Source organism: Solea solea, chromosome 4, assembly GCF_958295425.1.
Source record: "Solea solea chromosome 4, fSolSol10.1, whole genome shotgun sequence".
NCBI lineage: Eukaryota > Metazoa > Chordata > Actinopteri > Pleuronectiformes > Soleidae > Solea > Solea solea.
Window position 1 is genome coordinate 6,714,745 of NC_081137.1, and position 27,328 is coordinate 6,742,072.

The following is a 27,328-nucleotide window of genomic DNA, read 5'->3' on the forward strand; positions in this document are numbered from 1 at the left end:
AAAAGAACAGACGTCGGCCAAACATGAATGGGTAAAACGGGACAGATTATAGGAGCAGAAAGGTCTTATCAGCTGCTTCATAAACTGTGTCATGTTCACAGCTACGTTACTGTTTTTATCAACACACCGGTCATAGTTTTGTTTTGAGCTTCTGTGATTAGATGGAATTGCTACCCACGTAATGAGAACTGGAAATTTTACTGGATGTGACACCCCCCCCTTTGTCTATGAGGGGGGTGCCCCTTTGCCCCCACACTATGTTAAAGGATCACTCAGGTCAGAAATCATGGAATTAACTTTAATTATAAACTCATAATGGAAATTATTTGGCTGGAGATTCCCGAAGTTGCATTACGGGATTTGAGTGTCACTATTTTCACTTTTTATTACATTGTCTGAAATAAGTAATAGATTATTATCCTTAAATACATTATTTAATTAGGTGAAAAGGTGAAAGCAGTTATCTGTGTTCTAAATCACACAGCTACAGCTCTGAGAGACAACATCTTCATTTACACCTACTGTATATCTGTTTTTTTATTATATAATAATTGTTTTATAATTTCATTATAATGTTTTTATGATTTAACAGCAATCACGTCAACCACATAAAAGGCTAGATATTTTACAGGCCTTTATCCATCATAGCCATCAAAGATATGACAGTGTCCACATACCCTTTATCTAATGAACTTTAACATCAGTAGTCCACAAAGCCGCATTCCTTTCCTTGCAAGAATACTTAATCTGTTCAGAAATGACACTGTAACAAGTAATCCTGCACTAACCCACTACTGGCTCCCACAGCCCTCATGTCACCCAGTGGTGGGTGGAGCAGTGGGAGGATCACTGTGTAATACAGCACATAAAAACCTGTCTTTCCTGATGTAGGCTACTGAATTGGGATTAAGCTCCAGTTTAAACATTGCCCATTGTGCTTGAAGGGAACACTGGGCTGCAAAATGTCATTCATTGAAGCATTGACCATCATTGGGGGGCTCACAGTTCTTTTCCACTTGCTGAAACTGGCCTGGAAATGTTGGCGTGGACTCAGAAATTTTGTTTTGTCAGAGATTTGGCACGTGGACTTCAGAACATATGGACAATGGGCAGGTAAAGTAACTGGAAATTGCTTTAACAACATGCTGTGATGCGTTGTATATGTGTTTTTAAGTTAAGTTTTTACCATTGCTACGGATATAGATCATGCCTGTGCTTAAAATGACTGCAGGTTTGGTAAACAATAGACTGTAGGAAGTTGAATTGTGGGAATATTTGGATTCTCTTTCAATATAAACTTCCATCTGCAGAAACAAACATCAGGCTTCCTTTCTGTGAAGGCTCCTTGGCTCTTTACCTTTCGTTTGATGTCAATTGCATCTCATTTCTGCAAACATCATGTTTTAGCCACAAATAGTCGTGCAGGGGACGGATGAAGTCCTCACCAGACAATTTCAGGAAACGTCAGTGCAGGTCTAAAAGTGGCTGTTAAAGAGGAGTGACATAATTGTTTTATGGCCAGCTGTTGATTTGAGGAGCGTTTTTCATCTGCAGTGTTTCAGGGTGAAAGTGAATCCGATCTTTTTTTGCAGTATTCGATAAATCTTTGTGAATTTGTCGTTCTAAATATCTAATAAATATTATATTTGTGCAGTCATCACTGGCGCCACATCTGGCATTGGAAAGGCCTATGCCCACGAGGTGAGTCTCCATCTTCTTTCTGCTATAATTTGTTTTAGGTGGAATATTCCACGTTTAGAGCCAGATCCAAGTGGTTTGACGAACAGTTTGAGATGCATATTTCAGTTTTTAAAAATGCAACCTAACTAGTTTGTGTGTCTACATCTAGCTGGCACGGCGAGGCCTAGATGTTGTCTTGGTAAGCAGATCCGAGGATAAGCTTCAAATGGTTGCCAAAGAGATAGGTGAGTCACACACATTTGGCTTCAAATGTGCATTTCTGGAGCAGAAATCAACCAGAAATATTCTTTATATTTTCTCAGAGGATCATTATGGACGAAAGACCCGCACCATCCAAGTGGATTTCACCGATGGCCACAGTATATATGCTGTTATCGCCGAGGCACTACGAGGCCTGGAGATTGGAATTCTGGGTAATTAAAGAGTCAAAGATAAATTTAGACAGAAAGTGGAGAGAGATGGAACTCCAACCTGGTCAGCTGTGTAGCACAAAGCCTGGAAATGGATGAGTAAACAACTTTCATGGCTCATTTATAAAAGCAACAAGATCCACCAACAAGCTCCTCTAAAGGTCATAAAGGGCAGGACCAGAGGAGATGTATGTACCTCATAAAAGTACTTCAGATCAAACTACCTCAGATATTCTGTCCCTGCATCAAATAAAACTGATCTGAGACAAAAGTACCTTCAGTTAAAAAACACCCAAAAGAAAACAACCCCTGAAAAATCTACCTAAAAAACTGACAATTCAGGATATTATGGAAAACATTTGAAAACTAAATGATTACACACTGACTCGTGAAGGCAAATTATCAAAATGAGAAATGAAGAATTAATTAATAAGTTCAAGATTGACATAAGAAAAGTGCATCCTTTAACTATTTTCCCTCTTTGTAATCCACACAGTGAACAATGTAGGGATGAACTATTATGGTCATTTGGCCAGTTTCCTGGACGTACCAGATATGGAACAGGTACGCTTGGTGTTTTTATGATTTTATGTCTTTACATTTTTCATGTTTTGAGGTCGTATTTACCCAATTTGACATTTCTCATGAAGTTTTGCACTTTTATTCCATCCAGAAAATCACTCAGGTTGTCAACTGTAACGTGCTCTCTGTCCCCCAGGTAAGATATACAGTATATGAACATACAGGAAGTGTATATTAATATGTTTATAATTATATATATATATATATATATATATATATATATAAACCAAAAAAAAGATGATAACTTACATTATCTTCACTCAGATGACAAGACTGGTTCTTCCAGACATGATCAAAAGGTACCGTCCCAGATGTTTGGAGGTTTAAAGTGACCGTGGTGTGATGAGATGATGAGATGAGTTCATGGATGTTTGTCTTTGTCTCGTCTGCAGAGGGACAGGTCTGATCATCAACATGTCCTCTTTGGTTGGTGAACATCCACAGCCTCTGCTGTCACTTTACTCTGCCACCAAGGTATTTGCACATCCACGCGTTCTGTCAAATTCAAGCGCACATGTCAACATTTACTCGGATGAATGGCACTCTCTTGCTCTTTTCAGATGATGTGACTTTCTTCTTCCTTTCAGATTTTCGTCACATATTTCTCCCGGTGTCTGCATGCTGAGTACCAGTCAAAGGGAATAACCGTTCAGGTAAAGTGTACAAAACAAGTCCAATTCCCAAACTTTCTGAAACATATATAAGCTGCTATTAAGTGCCAATGTCACCGCTCCTGTGTAATTTTGCTGCTGAACACAGAGGTGTTTCAAGGACGTTTAGAGGTCTAGACTCAACCCCCATGCTACCCCAAAACTGAAAAACAACAGTTAAAAACAACATTAAAACTCTAGACAGACTGTAGACTGACAACCAGGCAGTTTCATGAGTAGATGTCAATGTAAATATTGAATGTTCTGCACGTTTTTATCACAATGTTTCACCGTAGTGTTGAAAAGACTGAGATTTACATCAATTTTACCTCGCGTGTCCATTTCTAACTCATCAATCAACAGTGCCCTCTGCTGTTCAAACTGAGTAATACTGGCCCCTGGCCCGAGAGAGCTCAAACATCCATTTGGGATTTTTCTACAGACATTACATGGATAATACATGATATATTCACAACTGATGTGGCAAATGTCTTGGTCTACTGTAGTTTTAATTGAAAGAAAATAGTTTACACCTACTGTACATGCAGCAGTTACAGAGGCCCAACACTAACCACAGCACTGAGAGATACTGAGACAATGAGGCATCACTTGTACTTCCCAACAACATTGTCCCTTACTTGTTTGGAGAGTTCCTTGGTCTTCATGGCAGTGTTTGGTTAGTGGTGCCTCTTGCGTAGGTGTTGCAGCCTCTGGGGCCTTTCAAAAAAATAAGGTGTGTGTATGTACTGACAGATCATGTGACACTTCGATTGCACACAGGTGGACATCATTTCACTAATTATCTGACTGGGGGTGAATACATATGCACATGTCAATTTTAAGTTTATTATTTCTAAAATATAGTTTTATGTTTATATTTTTTTCTCATTTTACTTCACCAACTTAGACTATTGTGTTCTGATCCATCACATAAAATTCAGATTTAAAAAAAACAAACATTGAACTAAAGGCTGTAATGTAACAAGATAGGTAAAAAGCCAAGGGGGGTGAATAATGGCAAGATGGTAAATGTTCACAGTTTAAAAGGTGTGTTTTTAAATTGCTTCAGTCTATTTGTTGTTTTCCCTCAAACTACTCAAATCTGTCAGTTTGTTTGTCCTGCATTGAGAAACTAACCACAGTCCATGTTTCCTCAGTGCGTGGCCCCCTTCATGGTGTCCACCGACATGACGCACAACATTGAAGTCAGCAGCTTTGTGAAAAGTGCCTCAGACTTTGCACGTGAAGCCTTGAACACCGTGGGTCACTCCAGCTACACCACTGGATGTCTGTCGCACGCGCTCCAGGTGAGACTGACCAGGACGACCGTATGATGCCTTCACAAATCACACAAATACTGTACAGTATGTTAACATTCCACTTTCTCCTGCAGGACGCTGCTCTCACGGCCCTGGTGCCAGAATGGCTGCGACTTTCTCCTTTCTTCGTTAGAAAACTTCAAAACTCAGAAAAGATGTGGGAACACAAATTCAAGTGGGAGGAAAAAGAGAACCTCAGAGGAAAGGAGGAATAACCATCTTCACGATATATCTTTTTTGTTTTCATCACAGCAGCTACCTTAACAATAACACAGCAAAGTGTAGGCTATGCTCTACGTCCTCTTAACTTTTGTACATACATTTTTATTGCATTCGATTTTAAATTATCTGTATATATTTTCTTTTCATTGCCTGTTCAAGTTGATTGCCATGTGTTTGTCTGTTGCTATTGCTGTATAGTATCATTATACTGCATGTGCACATGCATTATTAAAAAATAATAAACACTCAAGACTACTTTGAATATCTATATATATATATATATATATATATATAAATATATATAGTCTTTTACAATAATGCACTTACAAAGATACTATTATACAGTACATTTGGCATAAATAAACTCCACAGCAACGACATTATTGAGCAAGTGTTGGTACGTGAAGGCTCTTCCTGTTTATGTTTCAGGTTCATAGACCAAAACCACAAAAGCCAAGTCACTCAAGACGCTTTTCAGCAACTTCCTATTTATGATTCGGCGAAAGCCTTCACGTCTGTAACAGTTTGGAACAGTAAGTAAAAATGAGATTCAGAAGCTCTTGCACATTATTTTTTTCCAGTACCTTCAACGCAACTATTCATGTAGTAGTATAAGTGTAGTGGTAGATGTTTGTTTTTCTTTTCTTTAAATTAGCATATACGACAGCATGAGAACAAATGAACGGTTCTATTGTGAAGACAGTTGATAAGAAAGAGTGAACACCAAAAGGCAATTCAGCACAAAAACAAAAACGGTGTAAACAAGACGAGGTACAATGGTAAAAGCAAGGAGAAACAAACAAATGAATATAAAAAGAACAGCTTCCATGACTATTAACTTAGAGTCACAAAAACAGCACACATTGAAAACTGCATCCCTGAATATACAGACCTTTCTATATTCAGTGTCCTTGACAACACGTAATGCTCAAAACAAAACTGTTTGGTTTGGTTGAAGAGCCTTTGACACATTTACATCCGTCTGACACACAGCTAATGAAAAACAAGACACAAAAACTTGTGGTTTGCTCCCATTTCTTCAGTTCAAGTATAGGAAAATAGGAATGTTTCCTAGAGTTTATGCATTGACCTACGTAAATTATCAGCTAAGACTTGCATGGTGCATGTGCAATATCATATAAACACAACATGAACGCTACGTGTGATCATGCTCAGAGACCAGTGTATGTGACCGGGGTGACACCATGAATCAGGAGCGTTGGTCCCAACCCGCTGGTCACTGCCTCGAGCTGAGTGACGTACTGCTGCGACAGGCTGTGATGAGCAGGTGGTCGAGGCAAATAAAGGAAGCGAACGGCCGCCTGCGAGCTGTGCTCCATTATCATCGCGTTCACGGCCGCCAGGAAGCCGTCGGACAGCGCTCGTGTCTGCTCCGGTGTCTCTGGCTGAGTGTGGTGCTGGACCACGGCGTCCCATGGCACGATTTTTATGGCCGCCCTGATCCGCAGCTTCCTCAGCAGCTCCCGGAACTCCTCCTCGTTGACCACCCAGCCCTGGTCGCTGGACTCCGTCTCCACGTTCAGGAAGATTCTCATTCTCGCGTGGCGCCATTTGCTGGACATGTTGAGGACGCACGCCATCTGGAGCAGGAAGAGGCTGCACACGTTCTCGTAATCGCGGCTGCCCGGCTGCAGCAGGTTGAGAGGCCACACGTCGATAGTCCGGTCCGACCCGTCCACCTTACTGTCCCTATCTTCTCCTTCTAACTGGAAGAAGTAGCGGGCGAGGCACACGTTCTTGTTCATCTTAACGGCATCGGAAATGATCCCGACATATTCCTCTGGTGAAACCCAGCGTGGACTCTCAACATGTCGCACGGGAGGGAAATGGGCCTGTAACGACGGCAGGTCAACCCCGAAATTATACTCTCCCTCACTGCTCTGACCCATCGATGAGTCACAGAACGCGCTATCTTGTAGAAAGAAGTCCTCAGGGGTGCAGCTGTCATAAAACCCCAAAATCAGCATGTTGGGCTTCATGCCACCTTGTGGAGGAAAAACAAGAGGACAGGTCAAGAATTTGCAGAGAGCACGAACAGAACGGTTACTCAATGAGGACGAGGAGGAGGAATCGAAGCTCACCTAAGCCCGTGATGCGCAGCAGATGCTGCGTTCCCTGTCGGACCGAGGGAGACAGTGTCAGATCGACAAAGGCCTTCACACCGAGCTTATCAACGAGACTCAACCAGAAGTTGTACTGCTGCTGGACGGGGTCTGCAGGGAGGGAGTCTGAGAACACAGAAGAGACAGACAAATGATATTTCTAGACATTGCACTGTCATCTATTGAACACCAGGGGGCAGCAGGGCAAACTGTGAGTTAGTGGGAAAAGGAAAAAAGTTGCTCTCTGGATTCTCTGGTTCCTTAAAAGACTACATTTTCATAGAGATTGGTGAAGAAATGTGTAATATAAAATGTAAATGAATAAATAAGGCGCTTAGATATTTGTTTACATTCAGTTGGCCCCCTTTAACTGTGTGGTCTGACACCAGAGGGAATCTTATCAATAATGCAGGAGAAGCAGCAGGTGGACGGTGAAAGCACACGACTTACCTTTCCATTATAGTGGCTGTGGACTCGGTGCATAAGCTCAATGAAACCTACCCCACTTTTACTTCTATGTCCCGCTTATTCTAATCATTAACACTGTGCAATAACTCTGTGCCACAGATGTATTGGGAAAAAAAAAAAAAAAAGAAAGGTGATTAAATATGTTTTCATATAGCTACCAGACCTACAGTATGTCCTGTTATAAAGATAATCGTTTTGTGGTCAGACAAAGAAGTGGAATAAAATAATCTGCACTAATGAAAGGAATAAACTTCAGCTGGTTATTTTGGCAAAAAAAAATAAAAAATAAACGAGAGAAGGGGGGAGGGAAAGAGAGGGAAATGATTCCAAGATAAGCATAATTTAATATTGTTCGCCGCAGATGGCCAGCACAGACCATCCACACAACATTACCCAGATCCCCCAGCTGCACATGGCCCAGCACATACAGTCCTCCCTTCTTCAGCTGGTTCACAAACAGGATGAGCTGGCAAGACGAGCGAGGGTTGGCCACCATTAACAACACCTGCGGTCTCCAGAACTTCACATGGTCTTTCCTCACATCCAGCATGAGGAGATACTTTCGCACCTAAACCACACGCAGAGAGAGGGAAAGACGCTAGTGCTAATGCTAGTGCATGCGAGTGTGTTTGTGTATATTAAAAGGAAGTCCTCATGGAGACCAAAACCTGGTCCAAATGAGGTAAAACCTAAACCTATTAACTTGTTTAGAGCTAAGATTTGAAGTGCAGTTAGGTTAAGGTTAGAGATGAGTCCTAACAAGAATAGCTGCATGTGTGTGTGTGTGTGTGTGTGCCAGAGACCTGGTGGAAAATGAGAGCCTGGCTGATGTAGCCCCAGCTGCTGGTGGGTGATCTGTAGTGGAGGAAGAGGAGCAGCAGTAGCAGGAGGACGATGCTGGCTGAGGAGTACACGGGATTGATGACGAACATCATGACCAAACAGCTCAGAATCCCCAGCAGGCAGGTGTGCCAGGAGAAGAGCTGGAAGGTCGGTCTGTTAAAAACACACAAAGACAGAAACATCACACATGGACCTCACCAAATGAAATGGTGGTTTCATGTGTTCTTGGACAGTATAATACAGTTACACCTGCTGATGTATCTGAAGGTCATCAAAGACAATCAATGTCTCTTCTTTGCTGTAAAGCCACAGTCTGTAATCTGTTCCTTTAACACCTTTCATTCCATTTATTCTGTTTTCGTTAGACAACGTGAATCCATTGATCAGCGCCAGTGTTTTTAACGACTGCACTTTGTAACTGTAACTATTTGGATTTCCTAAATCTAGTTTAATTTATTGTTTGTAACCTATCTTTCAAACTTGTATTTATTATGGGACTTTATGTGGTTAATTAAAGGTTAAATTAAACACGAAAAGCCAGTATTTAGAGAGTGACTCACACAAAATGGCTGAGAAAGTCTGAAGTCTGAAAACGACAGAGCTTTGACAAGACGGTTAACAGCTGCAGCAGCAGCAGTGTGGAACGTATCAGTTGTTTTAGCTGTGTTATTACCTGAAGTTTGGTGCCGACGCCCACTCAAGAGCCAAACACGCCAGGTCCACTGCAGCGAACGCAAGCAGGTAGAAGACAGTCACCAGACCTGCTACGGCGTTGAGCTGTCCCGCAAACACCACACACTGAAACGCAAGCACGCCACAAACCACCGGTAAGTACAAGCACGACACAATTCTGAAAGTCGATGACTGAACTCTGTAAATTCTGCTCACCTGCGCCAAACCCCACGTGTACAGCACCGCCACCCATGGATTCCCTGACCTTGATGTGATGGCAGCTGGGGCTAATGGAATGCCTATATGGACAACAATGCCGTATTTAGATAACGACTCAAAACACTCAAAGTGGCACTGATGTGCTGAGTAAACACTTACCAAAGAGTTGATCCAAAGCGAGAGCATGGAGGATACGAGATGCCCCGATCATAGCGCACATCGCAGCGGACAGAGAGGCACAGAAGATCCCGACAGTGACAAACGGTGGCCAAATGTTTATGCGCTGGAGGAACCCATAATCCTGAATCAACAGGGTCCTACAGAAAGAATGGGACTATTTATTTAGTTTCTTATAATACAGGGATAGTTCAGAGGTTTTGTATAAGGTACTAACACATGTGCATGCCCCAAAGTGTATTTTAGCCACTTAAAAACAGGCATTACGTCACCAACTCCAACTTTTATTTTGTTGTAACAAGTAACGAAGATAGTTAAGGGAAATGTTTTGGAGTAAAAGTACACATTTTGTTTAGGAAATGTAGTGGAGTAAAAGTAAACGTTGTAAAGTACAGATAAGTGAAAATTCTACTTAAGTACACATGTACTTAACACCGATATGGACCAATATACTGTATATAGGTCACAATGAAACGTTTGATGCAAAGTTAATAAATTACTAAAGAGAACATAGAGAAATAACTCATTATTACTTGGTATTAAGTGGTGGGCCATTTGAAATTGATTAGAGGGCTGCAAATGGCACTCGAGCCACGAGTTTGAGACCTCTGCCATAGAGGAAATTAACTATTTTAGCTTGTGGCTAGCTGGTTTGGTAAATCTGAACTAAGGATTTCAAACACCAAAGTCACAAAATAACACATTTGAATTTACTGATGAAGGCAGTGGTGGATTAAAAAACCTCCTACGTCCTGTGCTATATAATCACTAATGTTCTCCATGGACTTTGGTGCCAGGAGTGAGCGGTTTACCAAGTGACAACAACAACATTTCAGACCTGTCACAGGTGGCGCTGACCAAGATGAAGAGAAGGACGTAGACGGTGAACGTGTAAAACACAGCCACGATGGTGCCTTTGGGGATGGAAACGCTTGGATTCTTCAGCTCACCTAACAGAAACATTTAGAGTAAGAGGAGCAAACATCAACACTTGCTTGTTTGTGTGTTCATTTACTGAACTGTGATTTGTGGCTTTGCACAATCTGTGGAACACACCTCTGTTACAACAGAAACATTTAAAACCACAAGGCAAAAACATCATTTCTTAATATAATAAACTTAGAATTGGACATATTTGAGTACAGATCTCACGTGAATACACTTAAGTTACATTCTACCTCCACATACAGTATGTATGGAACTATGATGTACTGACAACAAGCGTTACCTGACATATTGGCTCCAGCCATGATCCCAGTGCAGCTTGTGAACATGATGGCAAACACAGTAGCAAAGGACATGACAGTGTTGGTGCTGTAGTCCAGAGAGTAACCAGCTGAAGAGACAAGCAGGGGACAACAGCGAGACGTTAGAATCTGGCTTCACTTATTCAAGACAGTGACCCCGTCGACACTCACAGCCAAGGTTGTTCCTCAGCGTGGCGGCGCTGAAGCCTGTGTAGCTGGCGTTGTAGCGGAGGGTCTGGTTGCCAGGTCCCGGGTGGGAGATGACAAAGTCGCGCGGTTTAACCGCCACAGAGCTAATGAAGATGGACAGCAGGGACACCGTGACGACCAGCAGGATGACGAAGGCAGTGCGCGAGTAGATGTGGGCGCCCACCAGGCACACAATGAGACACAGCAGAAGGACGACTGAAGAGTAAAGTACTGTGTACCAGTAGCCCTGAGGAAGTACTCGTATCCCCTGGGACACGGATGACTCTAAAAAAAAGAAGTGGGAAACTATAAAAAGTGGTGTTACGTGTTGTTATGGTTTGAGAAGATAAAAGAAGACAAAACCTACCAGGATCTGACCCAAACACGTCCAGTAGGGCCTCCACAAGACCAAGCACGTACTCTCCACATGCAAACACTTTGGCCAGAAAGAACATCAAACCAATGCTTCCTCCAAACTCTGGACCCAAAGAGCGACTGATCATGTCTGATCACATTTTGTTAAGCTTGTTTCTGCCAAAGTGTGAGTAACTGTGGTTTAAGATTAAGGTTAACGTAAGGATACAGTAGGCTCCACCGCCTTGGACAGCACCGTTGGTGGAAATGGCACAGATGGACAGTATTGTCAGAGAAATGATGATGTAGGCTACGAAGACCATTAAAAGACCCTGTAGCAGTCCGGCATGACCAACCACAAACCCTGCAGGAGACATCGCGTCAGTGTTAGCACATCACTGTGGCACAGTGACTCACTTTAAGTCCTTCAAAAACAACACAGACAGCACTGCTCACCTGTTCTCAGGAAAAGAACAATGCTGAACATGGAGAGGATGGTCGGCACCATCACGCCAAAAAACGTGTTCAGTTCTCGAGGACTTTTACTCGGAGTCTCGGAGCTGGATTCGGGGGTGGCGTCCGGCGACCCGCCACACGCCACTGCGGTCACAGAGAGGCCGCACACTCCCGAGGAGATCAGGGGGGTGCGTTCGTTTGACATGGCTGGTGAAGAGAGACTCAGGTTAGTCGTCTCGAAAAAGACTAATGATTAGCAATGATTACAGAAGTTATTGCACTTTGAATTTCACTAAAAATGTGTCAGATACACATGGAGTGGTGACACTTTACTGTTTAAACGTTTTACATTTTCATACAAATATACTTGTTTCATCATTCTCTTTCAAACAAATGTAACAACAAGCACATTTACATTTTGTGGGACTCGTCATGTGCTCTGAATCACATGATGCCAAACATTCCACAGGTGCAGCCTCCACACATACTTTAAAGTTTAATGTACTGTAAAGTGCTGTGAGCAGCTGACGATATTTGGGGCTTTGACAAGATTAGTATTTGTTTTATATTAAAGCAATGCCACACAACTTTTTTTAAACCTTAAAAATAATTTTTGATGCACCTGAACTTACGTCCTCTGAGCAGATAGAAACACGAACAGTGTGTAACTTCATGATAGTCAGACTCAAACTGCCAAAATCAGACTTCAATAACGATGTTAAACAGAGGGTCGGTCAGAGCGATTAACACAACTCAAAGTTTTTAAATGGTACTGATCAGATTATGTTGCTATTACCAAGTACCAGTTCAAGTACCGGTTCTGTGACCCAGTAAAAACACCAGACAATATGATAGAGAACAACTTAAAAATAGATTCTTCTAGTATTTTTGGATACTAGTGCCAAATTAAAGTTCCCAGGGCTAGTTTTCATACAGGACTGCAACTAGCAATTCTTTATTTATAATTATATAGTGCAAAGAACATTTCACATTTAAGGAGCTGAAAAATCTGAACACTCAAACCGATTCAATTTAATTTATTAATCAATAAGTTAGCAAAAGTTGCATATTTTTGCTTAAACGACAACAGGAATGAAAGGCGACGACTTCAGTCAGCAGTCATGTGACACACAGTCACCTTAAGCTACGGTGAAGGATGCTCATCTAACCACTTCCCTTATTTCTTTCTTCTTTTTTTTTTTTTTAAAACCACAAAAACACAGACAGTTACACGCCACCAGAAACTAACATTTGAGACCTAATGAAAATCTCTCGCTCACACCTCATGCTGGTATTTGCAGTCAGCTGATTCGCAGCTGCTTGTGTGCTTTTACATCTCAGCTGAGCGCGACAACTCACTTCACCTTTGCATTATTTCTTCCTCATGTTTGAAAATCACTGCCCATGTTGCTTTGATACCACCAGTCCTGCCTGATAATGAACAGAATGAATAACACGACATGAAATGAAGACTAGGCCGCAGCTCTTACACAGCAAAGCATGATTAGACATGCAGGAGAAACACACTTACTATACTGTCTTACAGGAGCCACACCCAGTCACGTCTCATTTGGGTTCTGATGCTGCGTTCATGGTTGTTTATTGAAAAGCAGAACAACAAGACTCTTTCTATTTATATTCAGACGTTCTTTAAGCCAAGAGAAGGAAATGATAATCTACAAGGATTATTTACGTTTGAAACTGGCAAAGTGAGAACAATGTGAAGACAGATGTGTGTCAGTTTTGGGGGTGAAGTTATGGAATGAACTGAAATTGTGTCAGAGTCTTTTGGGGTTCAAAAGAAATGTAAACTGTGTAATGTTTTCTGTATTTTTTCTACATTTCTGATGATTTTCTGACACGCTTTATCCACGTTTGTGTTACTTTTTTATAGACATGTAACAAAAATAAAGATATTTATTCATTTATTCATGAGCACTTCCAAAACAATACATGCCACAATCTCTGGTCACAGCTGCACAAATGCAAAGGTTTGTTGATTATATTTCAGTTTTACAAAAATCACTGAATTTATTGATGAAGCATACTTTAAAGCTGCAGTAGACAGAAACGCTGGAACATTATTATGGCTAATCATCTCAAAGCATGTCCAAAAATACAACCATACTGGAAGGAGGTGGCAACTGAGATATATAGGATAATGGGAGTGGATATAGACTACTCGTGTATTATGCTATACCTTGGTATAATTCCTGAAACAGTTCTAAACAGAGATAAATACTCATTAAAGATACTTTTGACAAACAGCAGGATAGCTGGTTGATCCTCAATCAATGGTGAGGAATTGTCATAAGTGGATTATGTATGCTCTATCTTCGGATAGTGTGACACTGTATGACGATAAAAGACGTATAAAGAAGACTGTATTGCGATTCTATGCTGTAAAACCCATGATAACCTCATGTCCTTTGTTTTTGTTGCAAAGTCTTTTATAAAAAAAAAAAATCCTGCCTACTGTACCTTTAAAATGTGATATGCAATCAGCTATTTTTGTATAGTTTAAGTCTAAACCTCATCATGGTGACATGAGGTGTCAGTGGTTTTTAACAGGGAAGTTGAACATAAAATAAATAAAGTGACTCTTAACAAGTCAGCTCGGGTTTAGTTCTTGTGCACTCCTGTTGATTAATGTTTACAGTGACATTTAGAGTCCTATCAGTCCTATTTATTTATAAATGTCTGCAGGGACAGGACAGAGCGACCAGGAAGGAGTTTGGGAGATAGAAGCTTGGGGATGCATTATAGATGCTGTGACCTACAGTAACTGGTCAGCAGCATCCCACATCAATGTAACAGCACCTGTGTCTTGAAACATGGCGAGTGAAAATGGACTATAGACAAGAATCAAAAAGCCTGGCTGCACGACAATAGAGACACTTAAAATGATATAATGTACAGTACATTACAGTAAACTAAACAGTAGAACAGTATTTCTGATGTTCCTCCATGTACCATCAGAGGTACACACATACCACAGTTTGAGAACCATGGACTTATAGGGTTCCCAGACCTTATGTTTGAGGTCTGTAATCAAAACAACACGTCCATCCTCCACCCTCAGGGTGGAGCAAATGCGTCATAAAAACTTAACATCTTCTCACGAGGGCAAACGGCATAAAAAGTAGCCTGAGTTCATATTCGCAGCTGTATTTTTGATTAAATGTATGTTTTAGTTTGTCGGTTTTGTGGTTCGCGGTCAGAAAGTGGTGACCTGGTGACCGGCGGTTCGCCCGGGCGTGATAAAACAACACACCCGGTCCCGAATCATTCATGTAAAGTCTGGTGTGTTTTTCATCCGCACAATCAATGACGAAGATTCAAACTTACCCACAGACTGTGTCAGTCACTTCCTGCTTGTAAACTCCGTCCGTGTGCCGGAGGTCCAGTGTCTCCGCGGGGCCTCAGCCGCGGGTTTCTGGAGGATGTCCCGACTCAGACTTTGGACGGTGGACAAGTCCAGTGAGACAGCATTAGCAGCAGCAGCAGCGGCACAGTGGACAGGGCAGAGACTAGGATGCTGTGGAGGAAGATGACGTGCTGCCCAATAACAACAGAGCAGCCATGACACGCCTCGCCCCTCTATTATTTGTTCAAAAATGTCACGGGAGTGCAGAGACCGCCCACGTGACTGCGAGGAGGGCGCCTCTGTCTCAAAACTAACCACGCCCCTTTTGTACAGACCAGTTAAACCTGCTCACACACACACACAGTGTGTACAAAATGACATGAGTCGTAAATAACGTGATGTATGTATGGGGGGAAATTGCGATTAATGGTGTTTATGTGTTGTGTGTGAAGAGATGAAAAACAAACAAACACGTGAGGATGTAAACACAGGTTGACTTAGGTAAAGTTGGAAAGTCGACTGGAGTGCAATGACATTTCTCCACACCAGGGGTCACTGTGTTCAAAAAGACGACCTCCACATGTACTCACCAGCCACTTTATTAGGTACAAACATCTATCAGCTCGTCAGTCTCGTCTCTTGTCAATCAAAGTACGTCACTTACAGAGGGAGATTCTGGTTCAAATAAGTTCCTGAAGACTTTATGTGCTAATAGTTTCGAAAGTTGCCTTGACAATCATCTCATAACTTAATTAATTACTGTTAACTAATATTATTCCATACATTGCACTTTTTTTTGTGTTCAGTGTATTCTAGGCATATTTTCTATTGCCATGGTTCTCAAACTGTGGTACATGTACTACCAGTGACACACACGTTTCCTCTGGAGGAAAATCAGAAATACTGTTCTAATGTGTATATGATCAGAGTGGAGCTTAGGAATTTAGACCAGAGTGCATAGCAAATGAAACAAATAACTACAACATACTAATAAAATAAATGATAATAATGAGTCACCTTATCTCTTGCTCCATCTTAATCTAATTTCACTGTACCAGTGTGTGACGTATATGTGAGGAAGAAGAAGAGGATAATGATGATCTTATTAGGAATAAATCTGCCTCCTGTGAAAAGTCTGTAGCGACCTATTAACAACACCACTGTATTTTAATGTTGGTGATAATATGTTCTCAGGTGGTACTTGGTATGAAATGTTTGAGAAACACTGGTCTATTGTAGACATGAAGTAGTGTTTACTTAATAGCGCCTTCATTTGTTAATTAAAACACCAATATTGATTATCCTATTGCACAAGAGAGGACAACAATATATCACCAAATCGATATTTTGACCTATGATATTCACTTGAGCCCCTGAAATGTCTGCATACGCCACTGCTTCCAAATACAATAAAGGTTAAATAACGATTATTAATATCTGGTTGCAACAATGGGAAACCATGAGATATAGTTGTTTCTTGCTATACTGTAATGCAGACTATGCAAATGCAAGGGCCTCCCAAGCCACCAGGGGGCCCCAAAGCTGCAGGTTCAGCCTCATCTGAGGAGAATTAAAATGACCTGTCTTATGTGTGTTTATTAAATCCCATATACACTTATAAGTAAAGGATGCAAATAAAATAAGCTGTGGGCCTTTCTGCATGGAGTTTGCATGTTCATCCGTGTGTGTGCGTGGGTTTTCTCCAGGTTCTCCAGCTTCCTCCCACAGTCCAAAAACATGCAATATAGGGATTAGGTACATTGGACACTCTAAATTGACCGTGAGTGTGAGAGTGGATGGTTGTTTGTCTCTATATGTGTCCATGTGACGGACAGGGTGTGACCCCGCCTATCACCCCATGTCAGCTAAAATTGGCACAACCCTCATGTGGAGGATAAAGTGGTAAAAATGGATGGATAAGCTGTGGGTGTTGTTTTTGTGGCATAAATCATTGGATCCAAAATGTTCCTGAAGGAAGTTCATTACTAACTCCAAAATTAGTATTATTACATGTTCTTATTGTTTGCATATTGATATGGATGCTGGCTCATTGTGTTTATTTAGTAATAGCCTAATTTACCTTCTGTTGATCTTGGGCTTGGCCCACTTTATTTATTTATTTAATTTTATTGTTGTGAGTTTTGGGTTGTGAGAATGTGTGTTCTGTTCTTGCTTTCAAATGTAAACATTTAAAAAAAACATTTTTAGTATATTTCATTTAAACATTTATTTATTTTCAATTGTATTGTGAGGACGTTGCACATGTGTGATCTGGCAAACTAAGGGAACCCAAACAGCGTCTTGCATAGGGCCCATCTAGAAACGGCCCTGGATACAATTGACTTATAAACATTCTATTAACAATACAAACCTGATTCAGATCAAGATGCATGTGTAGAAATCAGACTTTAATCAGATTTCAGTCCACCTCCAAATGTGGGCTGAATCTTAATTCTGTTCAGACTAATCTACTTCAAATCCGGATTAATCTTCGTGTAGTCTGAACGAGGCCTTGGAGGCAGAGTGGACTCAGTGTGATTCAGTGCGGAGTCGGAGGCGGTTGTTCTGATGAGGAAGGAGGGAGGAGGAGGAGGAGGAGGAGGAGACCGAAGAGAGGAAGGAAACGAGGATCACGTCACGAAAAGCAGAGTCGGAGTAAAAAAGGAAGAAAAAAAGGAAAAAAAACGGAGTGAACGGTGTTTAATGGACGATCCTGAGGTCAGAGCTGCGGCTGATTGTGTCTGCTGACTGCTGTTGGACTGCACTAACATGTTTTTGTTAACTTGTCGGGCGTGAAAGGGGAGAAAAAAGCAGCAGGCCGAAGCTTTTCGCAGAGGAAGCGGCATCAGAAGCAGCAGCAGCAGCAGCAGATTTCATCTTTTTTTTCCCTCTCCCTGGAGCCTCGATAAAGACACCGAGACAGAGACACGGAGACATGGACATGTGTGCGTCTCTGCTCCATATGCCCGTTTTTTGAAGGATTTGGAAATTAATCCAGGCCCGATCGTGAGGAGCTGAGGTTTTTTTTTTTTTTTTTTTTCAGTGGATCTGAGGAAATCTGCTGCTGACTGAAACACACACACACACACACACACATACAGTCACAGTTCTTCTTCTTCTTCTCCTCCGTCGCCGCCGCCGCCGCTGGATTTTGCTTTCAGTTTCTTCTCCTTTTGAAATTTTTTGATTTCATTTGACAGAAGGAACATTAATCATCGGGAGAAATAACAGGTAGCCACCCATTAACAAACGCAGTGACAGCAGCGGTGTAGTCCAGCCTGCTGAGTGTAAGATGGCTGGATGATGATGATGATGGTGATGATGATGCTCTTCTTCATGGCATTATTATTTTTTATTATTATTAATAATTTTAAAGAATCACAATCCGCATTATTCCATTTGAAACAAGACGTGGTCAAGGCCTCTTCATCACCACTGCTGATCAATACGTGGTGCATTCACGGGCCTCTCCTCCCACTTCAATGCTGTAGGAAATATCTAAATTTCTGCAGACAGAGAGAGGATATTCTACGGATTTTCCCTTTAAGTCCAGGCCTGTATATATATATATATATATATATATGTGTTTGTGTGTGTGTGTGTGTGTGAGCTCTGACATGATCATGCACACAGTGTCTGTGCATGTTCACTCTCTGCACTGATGTGTAACCATGTTAGTTACACATCAGATGTGAGGCTACAAAGGGGTGTGGCCAGTCACACTTAGCATCTTTGAGTTTCTGTCGCCTTGTGAAATAAAACTTGTCAGTCAACGCCCTCCAATGTTGAGGCAGACGGAAGAGAGCATGGCTGAGTTCTGCTGCTGCTGCTGCTCCTGAATGGATGATGGAATAAAAAGGGTTAGTTCAGGGTCTTGTTTTGTAGGAGGGTTGTGTGATGTACTCGTGCACCTGATCGCCAGTTACATTGCAAATGTCAACGTGGTTTTCATGTCTCCATCCACTTCCCGTGAAGGAGACATTGAGAGGTAGTTGACCAGGATGAGTCCACAGAAGAACAACATGATGTAAATTGAAAAACACAATTTACATGGTCACATTTGGTTATTGTACCAAGTTAAGGGATGTAGTTGTTGTTGTTGTACCTTCTCGCGTCCACCATTTCCATCCAATCACTTTGACTGTTTCTATGTGGTCTGTGTGAATGCTATTGCAAAGACAATGTGCACAAGTAATTGGGCTGTAATGAGGGTCGCAGGGGCCGCTGTGCCAATCTCAGCTGTTTTAGGGCGAAAGGCGGGGTCACACCCCGCACACCCTGTTTTGCTTGTGAAGGGTAATAGATTGTGGCATCTTTGTGGATCATCTAAAGGGTTAGCAATCTCTCGGTTGTAGTTTGGCAAAATAGGGGGCCCCTAAACAGCATCTTGCATTGGGCCCTCACAAAGCTAGAAACAGCCCTGGGTACAATTAAACCTGCCTGAGCAAATGTGACTTATGAACATTCTACTATGCAAACCTGATATAAACAGCAGTTCATTTAGATCAAGATGTGAAGAAGAATCTGAATTGTTGAAACAAACATTCACTCTCACAGTCAATTTAGAGTGTCTAATTTACCTAATCCTCATATTGGATGTTTTTGGACTGTGGGAGGAAACCGGAGAACCGGTAAGCCCCGCCCCACACTAGAGGATAACAGTCCACATCTGGCCCTTCTGACAATGGGGGGATGTCTTCTGATTTTAGGCTGATTTGGACGGATTATCCTGTAGTGTGAGGGATTAACAGACGCGATGTTAACGTCATCGGAGTCTTCCCGATTTCAAGTCACAAGTATTTTATCGCTTGATATTGACGACCAAGTAGTGATTGGGGCGTGAGCGGAACCCCGCAATAACCAATGAGAGCGAGCTCTCCGGGACACGGATGTTGCGTACGTTTTGTTTAGAAGCGTAAATTGATTCCGTCTCCTCAGCCAATGTCTGTTTACATTCTGAAGTCACGTTAAATCACGTGATTTCAGCGAGATCCCGGGACTCTCCCTGAAATGGTTTGATTGAAAACACCAAGTGTGTGGTCCTGCGTCTGGACCACACAGTCTGTGCTTTTTCAGGATTAAAATGTTAAAAAATCAATCGTCAGGTGTGGGGGGCAGGCTTTACACTCTGACTCTATATCTTATATTACCGCCCCCTCCACCCCTTCAAAAAATTCGGATTATCTCTTTAACTCCTTATCCTGTTCAGCATCATGGAGGCAGCTGCTTCTTTGCCCTGAGATGCATGCAGTACAGGTGGAGCCAGTGTGACATTTATGTTCACCCTCCTTTATTCTTTTACTTCCCTGTCCACTGGCATCGTGTGTGTCATCGTCCAGAAAAATGTGTCCCCGGTATCTGGACTCATCCAGGCCAGGTCTGTGATGCATCACCCAGCGTTTCTTCTCCTCATAGGCTAAATGAGCAGCTGTGCCAGGAGACTGACACCCACGATGCGCTCCTTTTGACTTCCATTAGCGCTGTGAGATCCATCTGGTCGCAGGTTCCCCTCGGGGAACAGTGACCTACTGTAGCTAATTGCTCTTCCTTGTGTGTGTGTGTGTGTGTGTGTGCGCGTGTTTGCTGTTGAGCGTTATCTTGAATTTGAATTGCCACACAAATGCAAATAGAGGCCCCCTGTCTGGGAGCGGCCGTTTGAATGTGTAACTGGGCCTCTGTATCAGCAACAGGAAATGCTGCTTCCTCCTGAAAGCGTGGTGTGATGGACAGTGTGTGTGTGTGTGTGTGTGTGTGTACAGTTAAAGGATTAATCTCCTCTTTTAAGACATTTTGTTACAAACAATAACGCTTTAAAAAACACATCCTCTCTTGGTCGTCATGGTGGCCGGTCGTGTCCAGCAGTGGCACGAGTTGTAAATTGCAGTGTAACAGGTTTCTTTGTGCTTTAAAGGGAGCGTTCATGGATCTATCTGCTGCCTGAGAGCGATGCTAGCTGCTCTATAGCAGCTTAGTCATTACAGATTATTCTCCCCAGTTAAACCAGGCATGGTGCACAGCCATAAACAGATTACAAGGTTTTTTCCTCACTATGCGGGCTCGGTAATCCCTTGAGATTAAAAATTAGTATGTTTTTTTTCTATTTATTTCCACAAATCAGTGGTATTTTAGATAAGTCGTATTACTCAATTGATTCATCAAAAATAAATAAACCCTGGCAAAAACATAGATCACCCTATCATTTTTTTTTTTAATTGAGAAATGATTATTTATTTGAATTTGAGATAAACAAAGAACATACAACGCATAATTAGGTACAAAAATGTACAGCAACATAAAATTAAATAAATAATAAATAGAGGAAAGAACGATTTGTCATTCTTTAGGAATGCATAGTAGTCTTTGGCATATTTTGATTGGATGTTATTTAGAAATGTATCTTTTTATAAAAAACATAATGGGATGCTTGCAACCAACAGGTGACTGCTAGGACAAATCCAAAATGAGTGAGCTGGAGCAGCTTCGTCAGGAGGCAGAGCAGCTTAGGAACCAGATAAGAGTAAGTTGAATGTTTTATAGCAAAATAACTACGATCACCTGCTGCTGCTACTCACTCTATGACTCCCTGTCCAACAGGATGCCAGGAAAGCATGTGGAGATTCAACCCTGACACAGGTAAATGCCACTGAATTTCCCCCCCGACAATAGGATACATGTGAGAAGTTCATTTATTAATTGTATTATTACCATCAGTACGGAAATATAAGCAGTTCAGGTGAGAGACTTTAAAAAGACGTGAGAATTGTTTATGTACAAAACTCTTTCCTAATTATAATCTAGATAACTGCTGGTCTGGATCCTGTGGGGCGGATTCAGATGCGGACACGACGCACTCTCCGTGGTCACCTCGCCAAAATCTACGCCATGCACTGGGGTTCAGATTCAAAGTGAGCCTACATTATTATAATAATATTATAATAATAATGATAGAAGGTACAGAAGAGGTTTGAGGGTTTGAATGCATGTCTCTGCAGGCTCCTCGTCAGTGCCTCTCAAGATGGAAAACTCATCGTCTGGGACAGTTACACCACTAACAAGGTAACATGAAATGAAGTTCTTCTCTTGTAGGACTGCGGTCGACTCATAACAGTTTGACCGATTGCATTTTTCCCCCGTCTCTCACAGATACACGCCATCCCCCTGCGCTCCTCCTGGGTGATGACCTGTGCGTACGCCCCCTCTGGGAACTACGTGGCCTGTGGAGGCCTTGACAATATCTGCTCCATCTACTGCTTGAAGACGCGCGACGGCAACGTCCGAATCAGCAGGGAGTTACCTGGCCACACAGGTAGGGGCGTGGGAGGGAAGATCCGGCACACCTCTGATTGCGTTGCAGTCTGCGCTCTGCGAGGAGGCATCTCACACGAACGCACCACAGGCCGCTGCCTCGCGGGAACGCTCCGGTCCCAAACCCCTGAACAATGAAGATTTCATTTACATGGTTAATTAATCGCAGCCTAACACAGTCTTAATGAGCTGGGACATTACAGAAAGCCTGCGAGACTGTGGCTACTGCACCGTTACATACAATACTGTTAGATTCAACACTTTTTCTTGCAAATATGCACACATGCACTGCATTTAATAAAAAAATAAAAAAGTAGAATGCAGATTTTATAAAGTAATCTGAACTTAAAGTATCGTATGACTGTTTTCCAACTTGATAATGAAGTTTGCAGAACGCTCACTCACCCGCTGCTTTGCCCTTTTGGGGTTGCTGTTTCATAGTCAAATGAATCTTAACTTCCAGTCCAGGTTGTTTTGTGTGGTTTTGTTAATCCAAAAATGAAGGAAACTCACAAGAGGAAGTGATCCAAACACCTGTGCCCTCTGCTCTCAGGTTACCTGTCATGTTGCCGTTTCATTGATGACAATCAAATCATCACAAGTTCAGGAGACACCACATGGTGAGTGGACAGACAACAAGAATAAAACCCCAAACGCAAACATGTTTCCCAGGGCTGACCGCTCACTCTGTGCTCTGCGCGCCCCCCCCCCCCAGTGCACTGTGGGACATCGAGACATGTCAGCAGACCACGGTTTTCTCGGGCCACACCGGCGACGTCATGAGTCTGTCCCTGTCTCCCGACCTTCGCACCTTTGTGTCCGGAGCCTGTGACGCGTCGGTCAAGCTGTGGGACATCAGGGACAGCATGTGCCGGCAGACTTTCACTGGCCACGAGTCGGACATCAACGCCATCTGTGTGAGTGTGCTGCTTTTTATAACCAGGTTAATTATGCCGGTATCAAATATTGAAAATGTTCCGGCAGTTTTACCCACTAAATAGGAATTAAATCATACTTGTCTGCAGTATCAGTACATGGTATAAATGCCAGTAATAATACAGTTGGTCTAATTTTATTTCACACACCATCTTGTGCCCTATCCTCACTTATTTGCACATGAAATTCCTAATATTTACTATTTTATATATTGATTTATTAGTTATTTATACGAGTGAGACGGTTTTACCATCAGGTGCCATAAGTAATAATGATGTGAAGTTCGCAGGACGATTAACAAGATTCTCGAGCAACACCATATCTGAAGATGACCATTAAAGGCCAGTGGAGGGGGACGGATCCAGTGTTAAATCTTTGGGATCATCTTTCAGTCCGATCGGATTCGAGTGGATCCCGGAACAAAAACACCAAATTTCAGTCAATGTCATATCTCAAATTTGCGTATCCATTTACCTTCATCTCCCTGTGCTTCTCCTCAGTTCTTTCCCAATGGCAGCGCCTTCGCCACCGGCTCCGACGACGCCACCTGCAGGTTGTTTGACCTGCGTGCAGACCAGGAGCTTGGCCTCTACTGTCATGACAACATCATCTGCGGGATCACCTCCGTGGCTTTCTCTCGCTCCGGCCGCTTGCTGCTGGCCGGTTATGACGACTTCAACTGCAACATATGGGACGCCATGAAGGGAGACAGAGCAGGTGAGTGAAAGCTGGCGAGAGAGAGCAGGCGCACTCTCGTGTGAGGTCAGAGTTACCTGAGAGAAGGTCAGATTCAACTCGAGATCGTTTGTAGCATCCATCCATCCACCATCTTCTACCGCTTTATCCTGGGTTGAAAGGCGGGGTCAGGTCGCCAGTCCATTGCAGGGACACAGACACAAACAACCGTCCGCTCTCACACTCACACCTGCAGTCAATTTAGAGTGTCTTAATTTGCCTAATACCCAAATCTGCATGTTTCTGACTGTGGGAGGAAACCGGAGAACCCGGTGAAGACCCACACACACAGAGTGCTAAACTTGTGAGACTTGAATCTCAAGGTAAAGCATCTACTGTTAAGTGTACCCTTAAAGGTGCAGTTGGCATTTTACGTCAGTAATTCCATTATGACACTACAGTATGTAAATGTGATGTAAATAATAACAATAGCAATGTCACCGTTGCGTGACGGGATCCTTCAAACACGGGGAAGTTCAGAGAGAGAGATGGAGTAGACAGTTTATCCATGCTCTACTCTGCATACAGATCCTATCTAAAACATCATATGATGCAAAGAAACCTATAAAACCGACAGAATGTAAAAGAGTGTCAGACAGGAAATGCAATGTCAATATCAGCAGAGTTTCAGAGGTGGAAATCCATCCATTTTCTACAGCTTTATTCTCATGTGTAGCTGGAGATGATGTGCGCAAGGCGGGGTCACACCCTGGACAGGGCAAACACATAAACATTCACTCTCTCGTTCAAAACTACAGTCAGTTTAGAGTGCCCAGTTAACCTAATCCCCAATCTGCATGTTTATAGACTGTGGGAGGAAGCGTCAAAACCTGGTCAAATCCACATGGCATTTTAGGAATGAAACAAGGAACTGAGAAAGCAGGGAATCATTATTTCAGGGGGAAACCGTGACTCTTTTGGTCAGGTTTTCTGTGTTCAGCCTGCAAGAAAGGACACATTTCATTAAACAGCTCACCCTGTGGAGGGTTTCAGAGTTTAAGTCTGCAGAGGATAACATTTCACCGCAACAAGTCATCGTCTGTTTGTCCGTTCCCTTCCTGCAGGAGTCCTGGCCGGCCACGACAATCGCGTGAGCTGTCTGGGCGTGAACGATGACGGCATGGCCGTGTGCACCGGGTCCTGGGACAGCTTCCTTAAGATCTGGAACTGAGCCATGCACAGAAACAGCAAACGCGGCGTCCAACAGACACAGACAGACGGACAGACTGACGGACACAGACAGACAGACAGACAGACACCACTGGGACACAGTTTGCACCCTGTATTCACGATGTATGTAAGATTCAACAGACAAACTGCAACATTGTACTGTACATAATATGTATGACTTAGGTATGAATACACACACACACGACAACACAAGACCATAACACATAGTACAGGCTAAAAACTGTAACAAGGCAACACACACGCACACACACACACGTCACACTTAAAAACAGGTCACTGGTTTAATGTTGTAAAATCTAAAGTGTGACCAAATACAGTTGACTCTATAGCGAAAAAGTGAAATAACACACAAATGTCTCTGACCCTGTTCAGACCTGGTATCAACATCTGCCCTGAGTGACCCGATCACCAGTGGACAGCTCTGAGTACAGGTCTGAACGCACCCACTGGTCACACAAAAAAAAAACCCACAACACATCTGGAGGTGGTTTTGGGGACAAATGTGGCCACATTCCTGATCGACATGAATGCAAATCTGTCCCCGGGACACATTAGAGACCGCCTCCTCCATCCGATTCACTGCAGATTTTCAGTATTTTTACACTATTTAAAGCTCACTGACTTTGATTTATTTGTAGCCACTGCCGAAAATCTCGTTTCGTGTTACAGCAGCGCGAGTAGAGCCCCGTAATCCACGCTCTCCACTCTCCGATCACTCACGGCGGATGTTAATACCAGGTCTGGAAGGGCCCACTATGACACGAAACATGTCCGACAAGCAAAACACAACACACACACACACACACATTTAACACATTTTCCTGAGAGACACTGCTCCTCGAGTTAAACAGGAAAAGAATTGGGACAATTCTGTCTTTGTTTACAATGAAGTCAAAAAAAATGCACTTCAGACGAAACTTTCTGTGCTATTTTTGTCTCTGTACCACATGTATCTCAGAAATGGTGATGTGAAGGAAAAGTGGTCTTAGAAGAGAATCACGTGAGTGCATTGAAGCTGGGGGGGGGGGTACATAAATAAATAAATGAATAAATAAATGTGTGACAGACTGGAGGACCCTATGATCAACAGTGTTCAAGAAAAACAAACACCTTATTTTCATCTGGCTAAAACGCATCGTGTACTCACTGTTTTTATAGAAATGTTCCCCCACATCCTGTACATCTGTTCTGAAGGTTTATTATTATTATGATTTTTTTTAACACTTGTTTTATTCATGTTCTCCCCGTGTGCCTCAGATACACTTTAAGGATTATCAATAGAGAGTATCGATACAGGTAAATTAACTTAAAGAAAAAAAAGAAAGAAAAAAAAAAATCTGCAATTCAGACGGTGGGTGAAAATTAAAACCATTACAAGACACAATAAAAAAACAAAAAAAAACAAAAGCAGGAGCCATACTTTGACCTTGTCATCGTATCTATCTGGACATTATCATGGTATAATTGTACATATTAATAAATAAGAGCTTCTCCTGCCAGGCATTGTGGTTTCTTCTTTTCAAAGCGGTGTTTCTAAGGTGAAATGGAAGAGGTTGTCGGTTTGGAAAATAAGAACATTTAGATTCAGCAGGTGAATCTAAACAGCCAAGTTAAAGGTTTCTAACCACTAATCCTACATTTTCAGTTCCATGTTGAGTGATTTGTGTGTTCATGCATTTACTACCACTACAAGTAGTAGGAATAGGAGTTATTTATTCAAATGACTGCTTATTTAAACATATTAATTCAAATCTAACATCAACAATGATCTCATTTCTTATTTCTAATGTTCATATTTAGGCCTACTATTAATACAGTGTTAGTTTAGTATAATACTGTTAAGTTGGCTTAATAATATCCCATTCTAAACCTGCACAGTAGAATAAAACCACTGAAACGGTTACAAAAAAAACACCAGTTTAGTTCAGATGAAAACATTTGCAACATAAAATTAAATAAATGATTGATAATTCTGGTCATGAAAATGTACCTAAATTCCATGAAATGTCTTCAAATCACTACAATGTTCCCAAATCCTTAGGACGATTGTTTTTGTTACCTTCCACCACTAGTGGGTGCTGTAGCACAGTTATCATCTGTGGCTCCTTAACACAAGGATTAAATCTTAAATGAAACACATTTTATATTCAGCAATTTAATTT

General features: G+C 42.1%; 3 protein-coding genes across 3 annotated transcripts; 2 read left to right on the top strand and 1 right to left on the bottom strand.

The window, feature by feature from the left end:
* The first annotated feature begins 731 nt into the window (after window positions 1–731).
* Window positions 732–5,129, top strand: hsd20b2 (hydroxysteroid (20-beta) dehydrogenase 2). The gene is made up of 11 exons (XM_058628005.1): window positions 732–1,113; window positions 1,655–1,701; window positions 1,850–1,925; window positions 2,004–2,114; window positions 2,608–2,675; window positions 2,785–2,829; window positions 2,958–2,992; window positions 3,086–3,167; window positions 3,281–3,346; window positions 4,501–4,650; window positions 4,737–5,129. Exons 1-11 carry the CDS (start codon window positions 963–965, stop codon window positions 4,875–4,877), a joined length of 972 nt encoding a protein of 323 aa, XP_058483988.1. The 5' UTR covers window positions 732–962; the 3' UTR covers window positions 4,878–5,129.
* On the bottom strand, window positions 5,117–15,238 carry slc12a9 (solute carrier family 12 member 9). The gene is made up of 14 exons (XM_058628004.1): window positions 14,981–15,238; window positions 11,633–11,839; window positions 11,406–11,540; window positions 11,190–11,327; window positions 10,805–11,107; window positions 10,615–10,722; window positions 10,225–10,336; window positions 9,369–9,526; window positions 9,207–9,289; window positions 8,992–9,116; window positions 8,279–8,471; window positions 7,869–8,043; window positions 6,987–7,133; window positions 5,117–6,889 (listed from the first exon to the last, which is right to left on the bottom strand). The coding sequence occupies exons 2-14, from the start codon at window positions 11,835–11,837 to the stop codon at window positions 6,057–6,059; spliced, it is 2,715 nt and encodes a 904-aa protein (XP_058483987.1). The 5' UTR covers window positions 11,838–11,839; window positions 14,981–15,238; the 3' UTR covers window positions 5,117–6,056.
* Window positions 15,239–17,595: 2,357 nt separating this feature from the next.
* Window positions 17,596–26,667, top strand: gnb2 (guanine nucleotide binding protein (G protein), beta polypeptide 2). Its single transcript, XM_058627746.1, has 10 exons — window positions 17,596–18,230; window positions 21,437–21,516; window positions 21,594–21,632; window positions 21,798–21,904; window positions 21,992–22,055; window positions 22,143–22,305; window positions 22,858–22,924; window positions 23,020–23,221; window positions 23,741–23,957; window positions 25,040–26,667. The coding sequence occupies exons 2-10, from the start codon at window positions 21,460–21,462 to the stop codon at window positions 25,144–25,146; spliced, it is 1,023 nt and encodes a 340-aa protein (XP_058483729.1). The 5' UTR covers window positions 17,596–18,230; window positions 21,437–21,459; the 3' UTR covers window positions 25,147–26,667.
* The last annotated feature ends 661 nt before the right edge of the window (window positions 26,668–27,328 follow it).